The following is a 14,911-nucleotide window of genomic DNA, read 5'->3' as shown; positions in this document are numbered from 1 at the left end:
TTACTGTCAGTAATTCACTTCCACTCCATTACCATGAGTGCAACTAATCTTGCCACTGTTTTAGATTTTCATCCATCTTTTGAACTAAGGCCTCAGCCTGAGTCCAGTCTGGAAAGTTAATGTATTGAACCTTGTTGGAAAATTATCAGTGTGCTAATGATGCATGCCATTATTAATGCACACATTACCCAGCAAGGTCAGCAAACTTGCAATCAGCTGAGAATCTCCAGAATCTGTTGATCAATTTACATCCCTCATTCATTTGCATCATAAAAATGACATCCAGACCTGAGCCTCCCTTTAAAGAGCTCGCTGAATTTGCACACTAATCACACATTAAATTCAATGCAGAATGTTAGGGCTAGCGATTAAGAAGGTAAGTAGTCTTTTAGCACTGCGATCATTGTTAATGCAATGGCAAACGACCTCTCAGGTTCTGTACATAGTAAATTATTATTAGAGATTTTAACAATGCCAAACTTAACATTTTTTCTTACCTTTTCTTTCTGTCTCTTTTTCTCCCTATTCATTCAATCTGTCTTCCCCCTTTATTCCTCTTTATCCGAATTCACCCTCCTTCTTCAACTCTCTTTCTTTCTAAATCCTTAAATCTCATTAGTTAAGGAAATATACTGTTGGTCCTGTTCTCTAAATGTCCCAGACATGCCCTTGCCAGCATCGTGCTGACACTTCGGGCTGAATAAAATGGGGTGGGTGGGGTGCGGGCAGGGGTGGGAGGGGATGGTGGTCGTGCCAGCCCATCCTGCAGCCATAACTGTGGACAGGCTTAACAAGGGCAATAAGGGCAATGCGGGATTTCCACCCTCTGAAGCTGTCGGCCAATCCGGCTGGTCAGCAGCTCCATCAGTCCAGGCAACGCCAAGGACGCGTTAGTGGCAACTACCAAGACTGCAAGAAGAGAAGTAAGAAGGCGCATGGATCTCCGAAGCTGGTAAGTCTGGGGTCTTGGGCAGGGAGGGTTTTGGAAGGTCAGGTGTTTTTGGGTTTAAGGCTGAGGTGAGGGGGGTGGGGGTTTAGGAAGAAAGGGGGGGGTTTCCATCTGAGGGCGGCCAACCCCGAGCCACAATGGGCAGCCCCTGAAGATCAAACTCCCCCTTGCTTCCCGCCCTTTGCAGAATGGAATTGAAAAAAACAGACTGCCTGCTCCCACCCGGCTTTCCACTCCAAGAGCAGAGTGGTCCCAGATTTGCACTAAGTGCAGTAGTGGGTGGATGAAATGATGTTTTACCCACCGGCTGCAAAGTCGGTTTCTCACGCAGTATCCCAAACCTGCCACATTAATTATGCATTCCTGGGAAACACACCATTTCGATGGATTTCGGGGAAGGCTCTCATTCACCCCCCCACACTATCACCTCGCTGCTTCATCACGCCAGGCGCCATATCTGAAATCTAGCCGCATGCACACCTCTCAGTGCTTCCAGCCCATGACTGCTGCATGGAAGATATAGGTCCGAAAGGCTAAAAAACTGCAGTCCGCAGGTTTAATGACGCGTCCCTCAAGCGCCTTTAGCAGCCATGATGGGCCGCCATGATGTCCTCTACCCCCCCCCCCCCCCCACCCTGGTCTGGCCACAGGAGGGGCAGCTGCATCACCAATCCAGCATTGGAGGCAGTGGTCAGCAGTGGTCAGTGCCAATGCCCTGCAAAAAAGGACAACCACCCAGTGCCGCTACAGGATGAATGGTCTCATCCATTCCGCCAGGGTAACTCACTCTTCTCATCACATGCAACTCACACATTCACAAACACATCACACATCCACAGGGATCTCACACCTCAAGGGACAACACCACTAAGTCTCACACACACCTTCACATCTCCATCAGGCTCATATCCTCTCCAGCTCACATCCTCGTCCCGTCCACGGCTTCGCTCGCTATACAAACATTCCATAGAGTGCCATGTGTCCTGCTCACACTCTCTCCATCTGTTTCCATGCAATAGAAGCCTGCTCACATCAGCAGGGAGAGGTCCCAGACCGGGGAGAGGGTGGGGAGTTGGAGTGGCCCAAATTAGGCCCCTCACTCGCTTTGAGGAGTGTGGCATCACGCTGACTGGTGAGGATATGGACTGTGACTGGGGCGACGGTGAGGTCGGCGGTGAACACCCACGTGAGGATCCTGCACCATATCATCCCTCCCTCAATGCAACTGTGAATGCTCTCTCTCCTGCTTCTGACTCTGCTGCCATGCACTAATCATCTCTACTTTGATTCACAGGGAGCTCTGCCAACCAACGACACCCTGAGCCAGCCAGTCCCTCAGCTCCATCCATACCCTCACCTCCAGCCAAGAGGACACCTCCACCATTGAAGAGCTGGAAATAAGCAGCCTGGAAGACCCATCACAGCGCTTACCCACACCCTCCACCAACGCAGAGACACATACCTCGATGGGTCCTAGATCTAGAGCAGGCTCAGACTCACAATCTGGTGGGCACTGCATGGACACGTGTCCGGAGCAGGAGGAGACAGGTTCAGCCAAGCTCGCCGGCACTTGGAGGACTGCTGGGGAACAGGCATCTGTGAGGTCTAAGTCAGATGACGAACCTCTGGATTTGGCCTTCCAACTTATCGTGGAGAGCCAGCAGAAGGCATGGGAACACCACGCAGAGCTGTTGGAAGCCCTCCAGAGTGGCTCATGAGTCAGAGGAGTGTGTCCTCCTGCTCTCTGATGCAGTGGTGCCCACATGTGTGCATATGGAGGTCTCATGGGCAGGATGGCAGATGCCATGGACGCCCTGCTACATAACACGGAGATGTGCGCAGACCTGCACTCCATCGGGGCAGTTATGGGTGAGTTCCTGTAGTGGCAACGCAAGAGGGAAACAGGGCATCCCAACGTCCCTCCAGGTGCTCTTTCCCCTCAACGAGTCAGGCCGGGGCCCTAGGGCACCCGAAGGGAGGAGCAGCGGCAGCTGGACACCCCAGGTTATCCACTCAGGAATCTGAAGCTGTCCTCTCTCACCGAGTCCCCTTTGCCTGTGAGCCTCTCACCTCGTCCTCTGTCACCACAGAGGGAGCAGCTGGCCTATGAGTGATTCTGGAGGGACCCAATTATGTGTATGACAGGGCCTTTTGGAACCTCGAGCAAGCACTCTCCCATGCACAAGGATCCTTCCCATTTCACACTCATCTCAATGTCTTAAGCATTTTCAGTGCTGCCTGCTGGGGTTCATTTTCAGTTGTCCATCTGAGCTGACCTTCATCTCTGCCCACCCACTGATCACACTCCCATGCAGCACCTGATATTGCCCACCACAACTTTCATCTCACTTTCGATTTGGACAGCATGGTGCTAGTTCAGTTTTACTTTTTCTCCCACATCCTTTCCCCTCCTCCAGTTGCCCATTTCCTTTCCCCCATCACAGTTGACCCACCTGGCATCACCTTTCACCTCCCCTCCAAAACCTACCAGCCACAACCTTTGGGGATAACCTGGTGAACGTGTACCTTCCCTTCCTTCCCGAAAATCCCACCCCCATCCACATTAACCTCCCAACCTCCTCCTTCCCACCCCTGGGATCCGTGTCTGCCTCTGAGACCCCACCAACCACCCTCGCCGTCCCTTCTACCACTAATATTGATCCCTCACCCTCCCACCCTACCGCCTCATTCTTCCCTCGTTCATTCTTGCCATTCCCTCATACCATGCCCACCCTCAGTTCACTCCCCAGGAGGCAGTCGTGGACTCATCAGACCCTTCTGTTGTACATTCACTTGGACATCCCCTACTCCGGACCCCCTCTCCCCCAGAGCCCCTTCCCCCCTCCGGACCCCTTCTGCCACTGGAATCCATTCCCCAACTTAGTCCTCCTAACACCCTCCCCCCAGCCTTGCTCCCGCCTCCCTCGCTTAGTCCCTCCCCCTTCCTGACTCCTTCAGACACCCTTAATTCTTCCGTTACCCTTAGTCTTTCCTCCCACTCCTGACTTCTTTCTCCACCCTTACTCCCTCCACGCTCCGCACTCCTTCCTCCACCCTTATTCCCTCCACTCTCCACACTCCTTCCTCCCACTAGACTCCCTCCCCTCTCCCCCATTACCTCCTCTTCCCCCATACTCCCTCCGCCCCTCCCAACCTCTCGCCCCCGACATCTTCATTTCCCACAACCCAACCTCACCCATCCCCCAACAACTTCATTCACCCCCTCATCCTTAATGCCCCAACACCTTCATTTTCCCCATCCCAACCACCCCACGACACCTCTTCATCTCCCAGTCGAACCTACACCTTCCTCTCCCATCCCCTTGATCATCATCCGCTGTGAGCATCAACTATGACTTTCCAACTGCCGCGAGCTGCTTCATGGCAGAGCCATGTCCATGAGAATCCACCCAGCTTCCATGGACGTTCCTCCAGTGTGCAGTTTGCAGTCGGGCTCCAGCATCTTCTACCTCTCGGATGTCCGCAATGTGAGCAAGGGCCCTGGCGGTAAGTCTCGACTTCTGCGTGATACACTTGTCAAGATGTGTTCTGCTCCAGCGTGTTCTCCCACCAACGTGGGTGGGCGATCCAGTGGCAGGGGGGCAGGTACGAGCCAGGCAGGCTGGCCTCATAATGATAGGCTGAGGTTCCCGACGTCTGATGGCACCTTCGATGGGCTGAGCAGACAATCAGCAAACTGGTTTCACGACGTCGGTGAAACCAATTTTCTGGCCTTCTCGTCATATTGTCCGCACACACCACCGAACACGCCTGACGGCAGCGGGCATGGAAAATTCCACCCCAAATGTTTTATGGCATGGGCAGCATATTATCAGGGTCGATTGGCTTGGTAACAAGCCTAATTGACCCTTGATTACCTATTTAAATATGGCGGGTGGCGCCCGTCCACCCCCTCTATTATGGGGTTGAGCTTGGTTTGTGGAAAGGTGGTTCCCTACCCTCCACGCCCCCATCAAAAACACGCCGGGCCAGAGCACCTAAAATGCAGCCCTTTCTAAACATTGTTGGTTGTGCTGCATTACAGGGAGTGAGATGTGTGGTGGCATTAGACTGATAGGATATTTGAGTGTGGTGCAGGACTTTGCAATCCTTTAACTAAGCTGAAGTCTGATTATATTCAAAGCCTGCCCCTGTAAGGGCAGGAGTTTCCTTTGCCCGACCAAAATGTGGAAGGGTAGAACTTCCATTTGCCCACATAATACCACCAGAAACCCAATGCATTTTTTCTGAATGGGCCTCTATTGATCTGCAGAGGAGGTTTGCACCATTATACCTGTTTCTGAGTGGCTTGTTGCCACAGGGAGAAGGGGACATGTGGGAAATACTATTGTTCTTCTAAGGGCCAGAAGCACTTGAAATCGAGGACGTTGGTGAGACAGTCAACAGTGGTTTGCTGTTATAAATGGCAGATCATCAAAGATTATGTTGTGGCCAAACTCTATCCCAGATTTTCAGACACTTCTGTAGACATTCCCCTGGGAAAACTACGGTCAAGGGGAGACTAGTTTTTTTGGCACCAAGACAGGAAGACCCAGAAGATGACAGTACAGGCAACATGGAGGCAGGTGGCTCAGACAGTCAGTGCTACCTCTGCCATTGCATAGACACTAACAGTGACAAGATAGTTCTTCTTGTTGGCATGACTCTTCCCCATGCCAGCCATAACCTCACCTTGTAGTTAACAAGAATAATGTGACAATAATATTCATGGGAGGAGGTGATGGCGTAGTGGTATTGGCACAGGACTAGTAATCTAGAGACCCAGGGTAATGCTCTGGGGCCATGGCAGATGGTGGAATTTGAATTCAACAAAAAATCTGGAATTAAAAGTCTAATGATGTCGATTGTTGTAAAGAACCATCTGGATCAATAATGCCCCTTAGGGAAGGAAATCTGCGGCCCTTACCTAGTCTGGCCCACATGTGACTCCAGACCCACAGCAATGTGGTTGATTTTAGCAGTTGTATCAAACTGCTAGGAAGTCACAAAAAAGGAATGAACCTGGATGGGCCACCCGGCATCGACCTAGGCACCAGAAAGCAACAACCTGACCATAGTTATGCTTACAGAAACATACCTGACAGAGAATGTCCCAGACACCACCACCTCCCACCGGCAGGACAGACGCAGCAGAGGTGGCAACACAGTGGTATACAGTTGGGAGTTGCTCTGGGAGTCCTTAACATTGACTCCAGACCCCATGAAGTCTCATGGCATCAGGTCAAGCATGGGCAAGGAAACCTGCTGCTGATTACCATGTACCACCCTCCCTCAGCTGATGAAACAGTGCCCCTCCATGTTGAACATCACTTGGAGGAAGCACTGAGGGTGGCAAGGGTGCAGACAGTACCCTGGGTGGGGGACTTCAATGTCCATCACCAAGAGTGGCTCAGTAGCACCATTACTGGCCGAGTCCTAATGGACATAGCTGCTAGACTGGGTCTGCAGCAGGTGGTGAGGGAGCCAACAAGAGGAAAAAAGATACTTGGTTATCCTCACCAACCTGCCTGCATCTGTCCATGACAATATCAGTAGGAGTGGCCACCGCACAATCCTTGTGGAGATGAAGTCCCGCCTTCACATTGAGGGCACCCTCCATTGTGTTGTGTGGCACTACCACCGTGCTAAATCAGATTTTGAACAGATGTAGCAACTCAAGCGTGGGCATCCATGAGGTGCTGTGGGCCACCAGCAGCAGCAGAATTGTAACCTCATGGCCCAGCATATCCTCCACTCTACCATTACTATCAAGCCGGGGGATCAACACTGGTTCAATGAAGGGTGCAGGAGGGTATGCCAGGAGCAGCACCAGGCATATCTAAAAATGAGGTGTCAACCTGTTGAAGCTATAACACAGGACTACTTGTGTGCCAAACAGCAAAAGCAGCAAGTGATAGACGGAGCTAAGTGATCCCATAGCCAAAGGATCAGGTCTAAGCTCTGCAGTCCTGTCACATCCAGTCATGAATGGTGGTGGACAATTAGACAACCTGCTGGAAGAGGAGGCTCCACAAATATCCCCTCCTCAATGATGGGGGAGTCCAGCACAGCAGTGCAAAAGATAAGGCTGAAGCATTCACAACAATCTTCAGCCAGGAGTGCCGAGTGGATGATTCATCTCGACCTCCTCCGGAGATCCCCAGGATCACAGATGTCAGTCTTCAGCCAATTCAATTCACTCCATGTGATGTCAAGAAACTGCTGAAGGCACTGGATACTGCAAAGGTTATGGGCCCTGACAATATTCCGGCAATAGTATTGAAGGTTTGTGCTCCAGAACTTGCCGCGCCCCTAGCCAAGCTGTTTCAGTACAGCATTGGCATCTACCCGGCTATGTGGAAAATTGCCCAGGTATGTCCTGTACACAAAAAGCAGGACAAATTTAACCCGGCCAATTACCGCCCCATCAGTCTACTCTCGATCATCAGTGAAGTAATGGAAGGGGTCATCAACAGAGCTATCAACGGCATTTGCTTAGAATAACCTGCTCACTGACTCCCAGTTTGCGTTTCCCCAGGGCCATTCAGCTCCTGACCTCATTACAGCCTTGGTTCATACATGGACAAAAGATCTGAACTCCAGAGCTGAGGTGAGAGTGACTGCCCTTGACATCAAGGCCCCATTTGACCAAGTGTGGCATCAAGGAGCCCTAGCAAATCTGGAGTCAATGGGAATCGGAGGGAAAACTCTTCGCTGGTTGCAGTCATACCTAGTACAAAGGAAGATGGTTGTGGTTGTTGGAGGTCAGTCATCTCAGCTCCAGGACACCACTGCAGGAGTTCCTCAGGGTGGTGTCCTAGGCCCAGTCATCTTTAGTTGCTTCTCCAAAGACCTTCCTTCCATCATAACGTCAGAATTGGGGATGTTCGCTGATGATTGCACAATGTTCAGCACCATTCACAACTCCTCAGATACTGAAGCAGTCCATGTTCAAATGCAGCAAGACCTGGACAATATCCAGGCTTGGGCTTACAAGTGGCAAATAACATTCATACCACACAAGTGCCAAGTAATGACCATCTCCAACAAAAGAGAAGCTAACCATGGCCCCTTGACGTTCAATGGCATTACCATCACTGAAACCCCCACTATCAACATCCTGAGGGTTGCAATTGACCAGAAACTGAATTGGACAAGCCATATAAATACTGTGGCTACAAAAGCAGGTCAGAGACTAGGAATCTTGCAATGGGTAACCCACCTCCTGACTCCCCAAATCCTGTCCTCCAACTACAGGGTATATGTCAGGAGTGTGATGGAATACTTCCCACCTGCCTGGATGACTGCAGCTCCCACAACACTCAAGAAGCCTGACAACATCCAGGGCAAATCAGCCCGCTTGATTGGCACCACATCCTCAAACATTCACTCCCTTCACCACCGATGCACAGTAGCAGCAGTGTGTACCATCTACAAGATGCACTGCAGGAATTCACCAAGGCTTCTTCGACAGCACCTTCCAACCCCACGACCATTACCATCTAGAAGTACAAGGGCAGCAGGTAGATGGGAACACCACCACCTGGAAGTTGCCCTCCAAGTCCCTCACCATCCTGACTTGGAAATACATCTTCATTCTTTCACTGTTGCTGGGTCAAAATCCTGGAACTCCCTCCCTAACAGCACCTGTGGGTGTACCTACACCACATGGACTGCAAAGGTTCAAGAAGGCAGCTCACCACCCTCTTCTCAAGGGCAACTAGGGATGGACAATAAATGCTGGCCCAGCCAGTGAAGCCTACATCCCATGAATGAATTTTTAAAAATGTAAAATTGATCTGCATCGCCTTCGAGACATTCTTCAGCAGAAATCACAGCAGCAGGTCAAACTATTATGCATTTCTTGGAGCAATGTAATAACTAAAATGAAGAGCGGAATTATGGAAACAAAAACACAATATTTAAAATATTTTTTGAAGAAATGACAATTAAAATGGTTAGGGGCAAGACACATTACAGTTGTAAGCAATCTGGCAATTACTTTCAGAAAAAGCAGTCGAAAGCAACAGATGATTTACTCTTCAAACCAGTGAAAAAGGGTCAAGAATAGGCACCGTCAAAAAAATATCAACTGACAAGATAAATACGTCTTATCACTGCAAAAACCACAAGAGTTCTAATGTAGCTTTTCGTTTGAAGACCCAGTAACATGAATTTGTTGTCAAGGAGTAGTTAACCACAATGGTTTTAAGAGGATGCAAGCTGCTATAAACCTGACCAATAGAACCGAGTTACAGAAATAGCTCACTGTAATCAGCTTTCCATTTCATATTCCTGGAAACCGCTGGTTTTCACAGCCCTCTCCAGGATTCACCTCTTCTGCTAATGGAGTCACTTAGAGTAAGCGACAAAGAGCTGGGGAACATAAGAATGGAGCTGATGGTGCGAATGGCAAGTATTCCATTTGTGTAGTGACATTCTTCAATTAGATTTGCCATGTACAAAACTGCAAAGCAAACAGATTCACATACCTGCTTATTTTTCTGTGCTGCGGGAAGCAAGGCTCTGGACTTCTCAGCAACTTTCTGTAAAAAAATAAAAGATGAACTCAGAGATTCTGTGTGCCGTAGTCTTTATATCAAAATACTTAAACCTCCAAAAATAAACGTGGAACTTTAAGAACAAATAACTCTTTAAATGACAGGTGTTAACTGGATCGTATCCAGTGCTGCCACGCGATATTGACCATGAAAAGACTCCATTTCAAACACTGCTCCATGCTGATCCTCAACCAGTGTTGTTACAGTATCCCCCAGTTACTGGGCTAGAGAGAGAGTAAAATCCAGCCAGAATTCCTCTGCTCATGACCACCCAGTGCCCCCAGTCAACCAGTATGGATTTTGGTTCGGAAGAGAATTGGGGACAATTGCGAGGCACTCAACAGCTGAATAGTCTGCCAACACTCATCATCAAGACTCAGGAATGTGATCGGGCCACCCATGGTTCTGATGTGTTATGAGAGCCCAGGGAATCTGAAAAGTGTTGCAACTTTCTGCAGACAAGTAAATAAAATATATATATTTGAAAAATCTAATCTTCTTTGTTGCCCACTTGATTCCAACATTCAATAATTGTAGAGTGAAATTGCAAAAGTAATTGGTACCACACAGTAATCATTACACTTACAGATTGATGTGAAGGGATAAAAGGGAAAAAAAGATGGATGTTTCAGTAGCTATGTATTTCAAAGATGAACAGCTTGAGTTCAGGTATAAAACTTTTGAGCACATTTTCCATTTTGGGCGCAGTCAGCCAATCTGGCTTTAATTGCACCCAAAATTTCACCCGTTTTGGACAATGCTTCTTTTCCCCAAATTTCTGCGCAATCTGACTTACGCATTGATACAAGCAAAATCTGCCATGAACCAGATCAAAGAGTTGGGCAGGACTTTTCCATCAGTGTGCGGGGAGGGGCTCGACACGTCGACGCGTAAAATGACGCCATCGCAATATTTCGTTCGGCAGGCACACGCCGGAGTCGGCTGCGCGCCCACCAAGATGTAAACAGCCTATTAAGGCCTTTAAGAGATTAATTAAAGCACTTGTGAACGCTGCCCGTCCAACCTTAAGGTTGGCGGGTAGGCAAACAGCCCAAGCGGCCTTTACATTTTTCAGGAAACATCCACGAGCAGGATGAGGTTTCCTAAAGCTTTTATTAAATAACTTAATTAATTTTCACAAATAGAAAAACATGTCCCAACTCATGTGACACAATCACATGACACAGTCACATGAGGGGACATGTTTAAATGAATTTTTAAACCTTTTATTTAATAATTTTAATATCGATTCATTCTTCCTGAGGCCGCTCCATGTCTCAGGGAGATTGAAGCGCTCTTTTGGTGCATACGCGAAAGAGCGCTGGCCCTGACTCTCCCTCCTCCCCCCGCCCGCACAAGGTAGCGCTGAGCGTATTAAGTATTATGTATTATGTAGTACCGGCTGCGTATTACACTAGGCGGGCCTTAATTGGCCCGCCCACGTAAAATGGCGGCGTGGAGCCAATTGCGGGCGGCGATCAGCTCTGTGCCTGCCCCTCTGACCGCTCCCACATGAAAAATCCTGCCCATTGCTTTAAAAACATTCCTTGATATATTTGAAAGAGGTAACTTGGTGAAATTTGAGCAGAGGCCTCAAATCCTCTGAGGCCTTGCCTGTATCTTGTGAGAATTGGAAAATGATCCTCAGAGCATCTGCTATTTCCTCCTTGGCTTCATTCAACAGCCTGGGATACAATCCATCTACCCTGGTGATTTATCCACCTTAACGGATGCCAGTCCCTCCAGTACTTCCTCTCGCACTATGCTTATTGTATCTAATATTTCACGCCTCCTCTTTAACTAGAATCTCTGCATCATCCTTCTCCTTAGTGAAGGCAGAGACAAAGTACTCATTGAGAACCCTCCTCACATCTTCAGCATCAACACACAAGTTACCCTGTACATCTCTGAAAGGCCCTACCTTTTCCCTAGTTATTCTCTTGCTCTTAATGTACTGGTAAAACATCTTAGGATTTCTATGATTTTACCTGCCAATATTTTTTTGTATCCTCTCTTTGTTTTCCTAATTTCCATTTTTACTTCACCCCTGTACTTTCTGTACTCCTCTAGGCTTTCTACAGTATTAAGTCTTAAGTGACTGTCATAACCTTTTTTTTTCTGCTATATCTTGTATGTTTTTGGATAACCAGGGGACTCTAGATTTTGTAGTACCACCCTTTTTCTTTGTGGGGACATGTCTACACTGTGCCCATAGAATCTCACCTTTGAATGCTTCCCACTGATTTGACACAGCTTTTCCTTCCAATAGCTGTATCCAGTCCACTCTTGCCAGCTCACCTCTCAACTTTGTAAAATTTGTCTTCCGCAAATTCAGGACTTTCACTCCTGTTCTATCTTTGTCCTTTTCCGTAATGATGCTAAATCTAACTATATTATGGTCACTATCTCCAAAGGGGGACCACTTGCCCAGCGTCATTTCCTAAGACTAAATTGAAAATTGTGTCAACTCTCACGGGGCTTGTTACGTGCTGGCTAAAACATTCTCTTGAGTGCAGTTCCAAAGTTTTGCACTGTTCGTATCCCAATTGATATTAGGGTAGTTGACGTGTCCAACAATTACTGCTCTGTTATTTTTGTACTCAGAAACCTGTCTACGTATTTGCTCCTTTAACTCCCTTCCATTATTTGGGGGTCGAGAATACACTCCAGCTGGTGGGAATTTAAATTCAATTAATTAAATCTGGAATTGAAAGCTAGTCTTAGTAATGGCAACCATGAAACAATCATTGATTGTTGTAAAAACCCATCTGTGTCATTAATGTCCTTTAGGGAAGGAAATCTCCTTCCTCACTTGCCCTACATGAGACTCCAGATCAACAACACGTGATTGATGTGTTGTTCTCAAAGACAATTAGGGATGGGCAACGAACCCTGGCCTTGTGAGTAACGTCCAGATCCCATGAAAGAATATAAAAATAACTGGGTTAAAAAATGCACAGCTGAGAAAACACTCCTAAGTCTCGAAATTAGCACAGTGTTACAGGATTTTGTTTTAGGCCACGTAACATTTAATCAGAGAGATTAAGGAAGCTAATATGATCATGATGGGAATTTCAATTTGCCTGCATTAATTGGGATGACCACACTGGGAATCGAAAAGTGAATTGCTATTAATTATGGACTGTTACATCGCTCATAGTCATCGAAACTATAACATAGATGGAACAACTCTCAGGAGTCAAGGGTTGGCAAAATGGTCAAAATCAGAAAATGGCTAAATGACAATGAGTACAATTGCGCTGGGGTTTAAATTAAGATTTATGTGAGAAAAGAAAAGAGAACAGAAAAGCCCTGTGGTTTCAGAGAGGCAAGTTTCAAGGGTATGAGGAGAGAACTAAGGATCGTGAATTGTATATACTGATACATGAGATACGTACAGAGGCACAAATAAAGGAGAAGGATAGATATATTTCAATGAGTGATAAGTGCGTTAGAGCAAGTCGGAAATTAATGAGGGAAACAAGAGAAGTAAAAAGGGATAAAAATCTAGGATTAAAATAGAGGAACAATTAAAAGACAGGGATGAGGATAGCAAAAAGGTAAAAAAAATGTAAAGAAATTGATTAGGAGGTTCCATAAAAATTAAGGAGATTAGGCCGACAGCAAATAGATAAAAAGTTTGAAAGGTTTATTTAAATGTATGCAAGGGCAAACATCGACAAGTGGAACAGTGAAGTCCCAAGAGACGCCGGGGTGTGGTGGTGGACATTATAACAAATGACCACACAATTGACAAAGTCCTTAATTATATCTTTGTCAGCGTTTACAAATGAGGCTGAGGATTGCTGTCCTCATACACAATTACAACGCAAAGGGCAAAAGGGAAAAAAAGTATTGAAATTACCCAGAAAGAATACTAACCAATAGCCAGGCAAGGAACACTGGAACACACATTAAAAGAGATGGGAAATCAGTCATATTCTAAGATATTTGAAGAGAACTGGTGAACACAGGGCGTGTACCAAGGTGCTGTAGAGAGGCAAATATGGTGATAGTTTATATCGTAAAAAAATAAAAGAACAACTGTAGTTTTGTAACTTGACATTTAACAGTTGGTAAAGTAACGAATTATCCTAAAGATAGTGAGACATCACAAGAAAGACAGTACGGTTTAAAAAAAAATACTCAGCGCAAGAGGTAGTGGGAGGCAGTGGCATAGTGGTATTGTCACTGGACTAGTATTCCAGAGATCCAGGGTAATGCTCTGGGGACCCCCGTTCAAATCACACCTTGGCAGAGGGTGAAATTTGAATTCAATCTGGATTGTGGTAAAAATTCCCTTTAGGAAAGGAAATCTGCCGTCCTTACCTAGTCTGGCCTACATGTGACTCCAGACCCACATCAATGTGGTTGAGTCTTAAATTGCATATGGACAATAAATGCTGGCCTAGCCAGCAGTGCCCACATCCTACAAACAAATGTTTTTTTAAAAATCATGCTAGATAAATCAAAATGATGGGGACTGGGTACTTAATGTTCATGATACAAAATGTTCAAAAATAATAGCGAAGGAGAAAGGGATGGAGATGGCAGTACTAATTAGGGAAGACATTGTAGCATTGGAAAAGTAGGGTGAGGACAGAATCTATTTTATTAAGAGCTGAGAAGCTACTGGGGGTATTCTATAGGCCTCTAAATTGTGAGAGAGAAAACTGGAGGAGCAAACCTGCAGGGAAATCACGGAGATATGCAAGAACTATACAGTGATGGTATCAAAGGACTTTAATTACTGAAAAATTGATTGGGATAATGAGCACAGGGTAAGGATTGGCAGGAATATCTGAAATGTGTTCAGGAAAACTTCCCTGACCAGCATGTTCTTGGATCAAGCAGTAAGGAGGATTTGCTGGATCTGGTGCTGGGGAATGAGATGGACCAAGAGGGGATCTAGCCAGGGTAAAAATGGAACCAAAGTTTAACAAGAAAAGTTGCAATGGGAGAATGGGTGATCTTTAAGGAAGAACAAAGCCAGGACTCCTTGCACGAGAAGGGGGAATGAGAATATGCTGTAGCAAAAAAAGAGGGTGTACGATGCATGCCAAGTGAATTCTTCAAGTGAGAGCCATGCCAGATATAATAAGCTGATTCGAGAAGCAAAGAGGAAAATTTTAAGATTAACAAAGAGATAACATGAGAATAGAATGGCTGTTAATATAGAAGGGAACCCAGAGATCTTCCACCAAAATGTAAATAGTAAATGGATAGTAAGAGGCAAAATGGAGCATAGGGACAAAGAAGGTGATACATGCTAAGAGGCACAGTGCAAGGCTAGAATACTTAATACTTCATATTGGTGTTTACTAAGGAAGAGGATACTGACAAAATATCAGCAGAAACAGAGGTAATGGACAAGGTGAGAATTGAAAGGCAGGATATACTG

At 46.7% G+C, this 14,911-nt stretch overlaps 1 protein-coding gene across 2 annotated transcripts in view; it reads right to left on the bottom strand.

The window, feature by feature from the left end:
* tsnare1 (T-SNARE Domain Containing 1) overlaps positions 1–14,911 on the bottom strand; it is an 875,956-nt gene that overhangs the window by 238,527 nt on the left and 622,518 nt on the right. For both annotated transcript variants that reach the window (XM_078540971.1, XM_078540972.1), the window contains exon 7: positions 9,442–9,495. In XM_078540971.1, the coding sequence (XP_078397097.1) occupies positions 9,442–9,495 (54 nt within the window). The remainder of the gene's footprint in view (positions 1–9,441; positions 9,496–14,911) is intronic.

Source organism: Cetorhinus maximus, chromosome 4 (assembly GCF_964194155.1).
Source record: "Cetorhinus maximus chromosome 4, sCetMax3.hap1.1, whole genome shotgun sequence".
NCBI lineage: Eukaryota > Metazoa > Chordata > Chondrichthyes > Lamniformes > Cetorhinidae > Cetorhinus > Cetorhinus maximus.
This window is presented reverse-complemented; position numbering and strand designations above follow the sequence as displayed.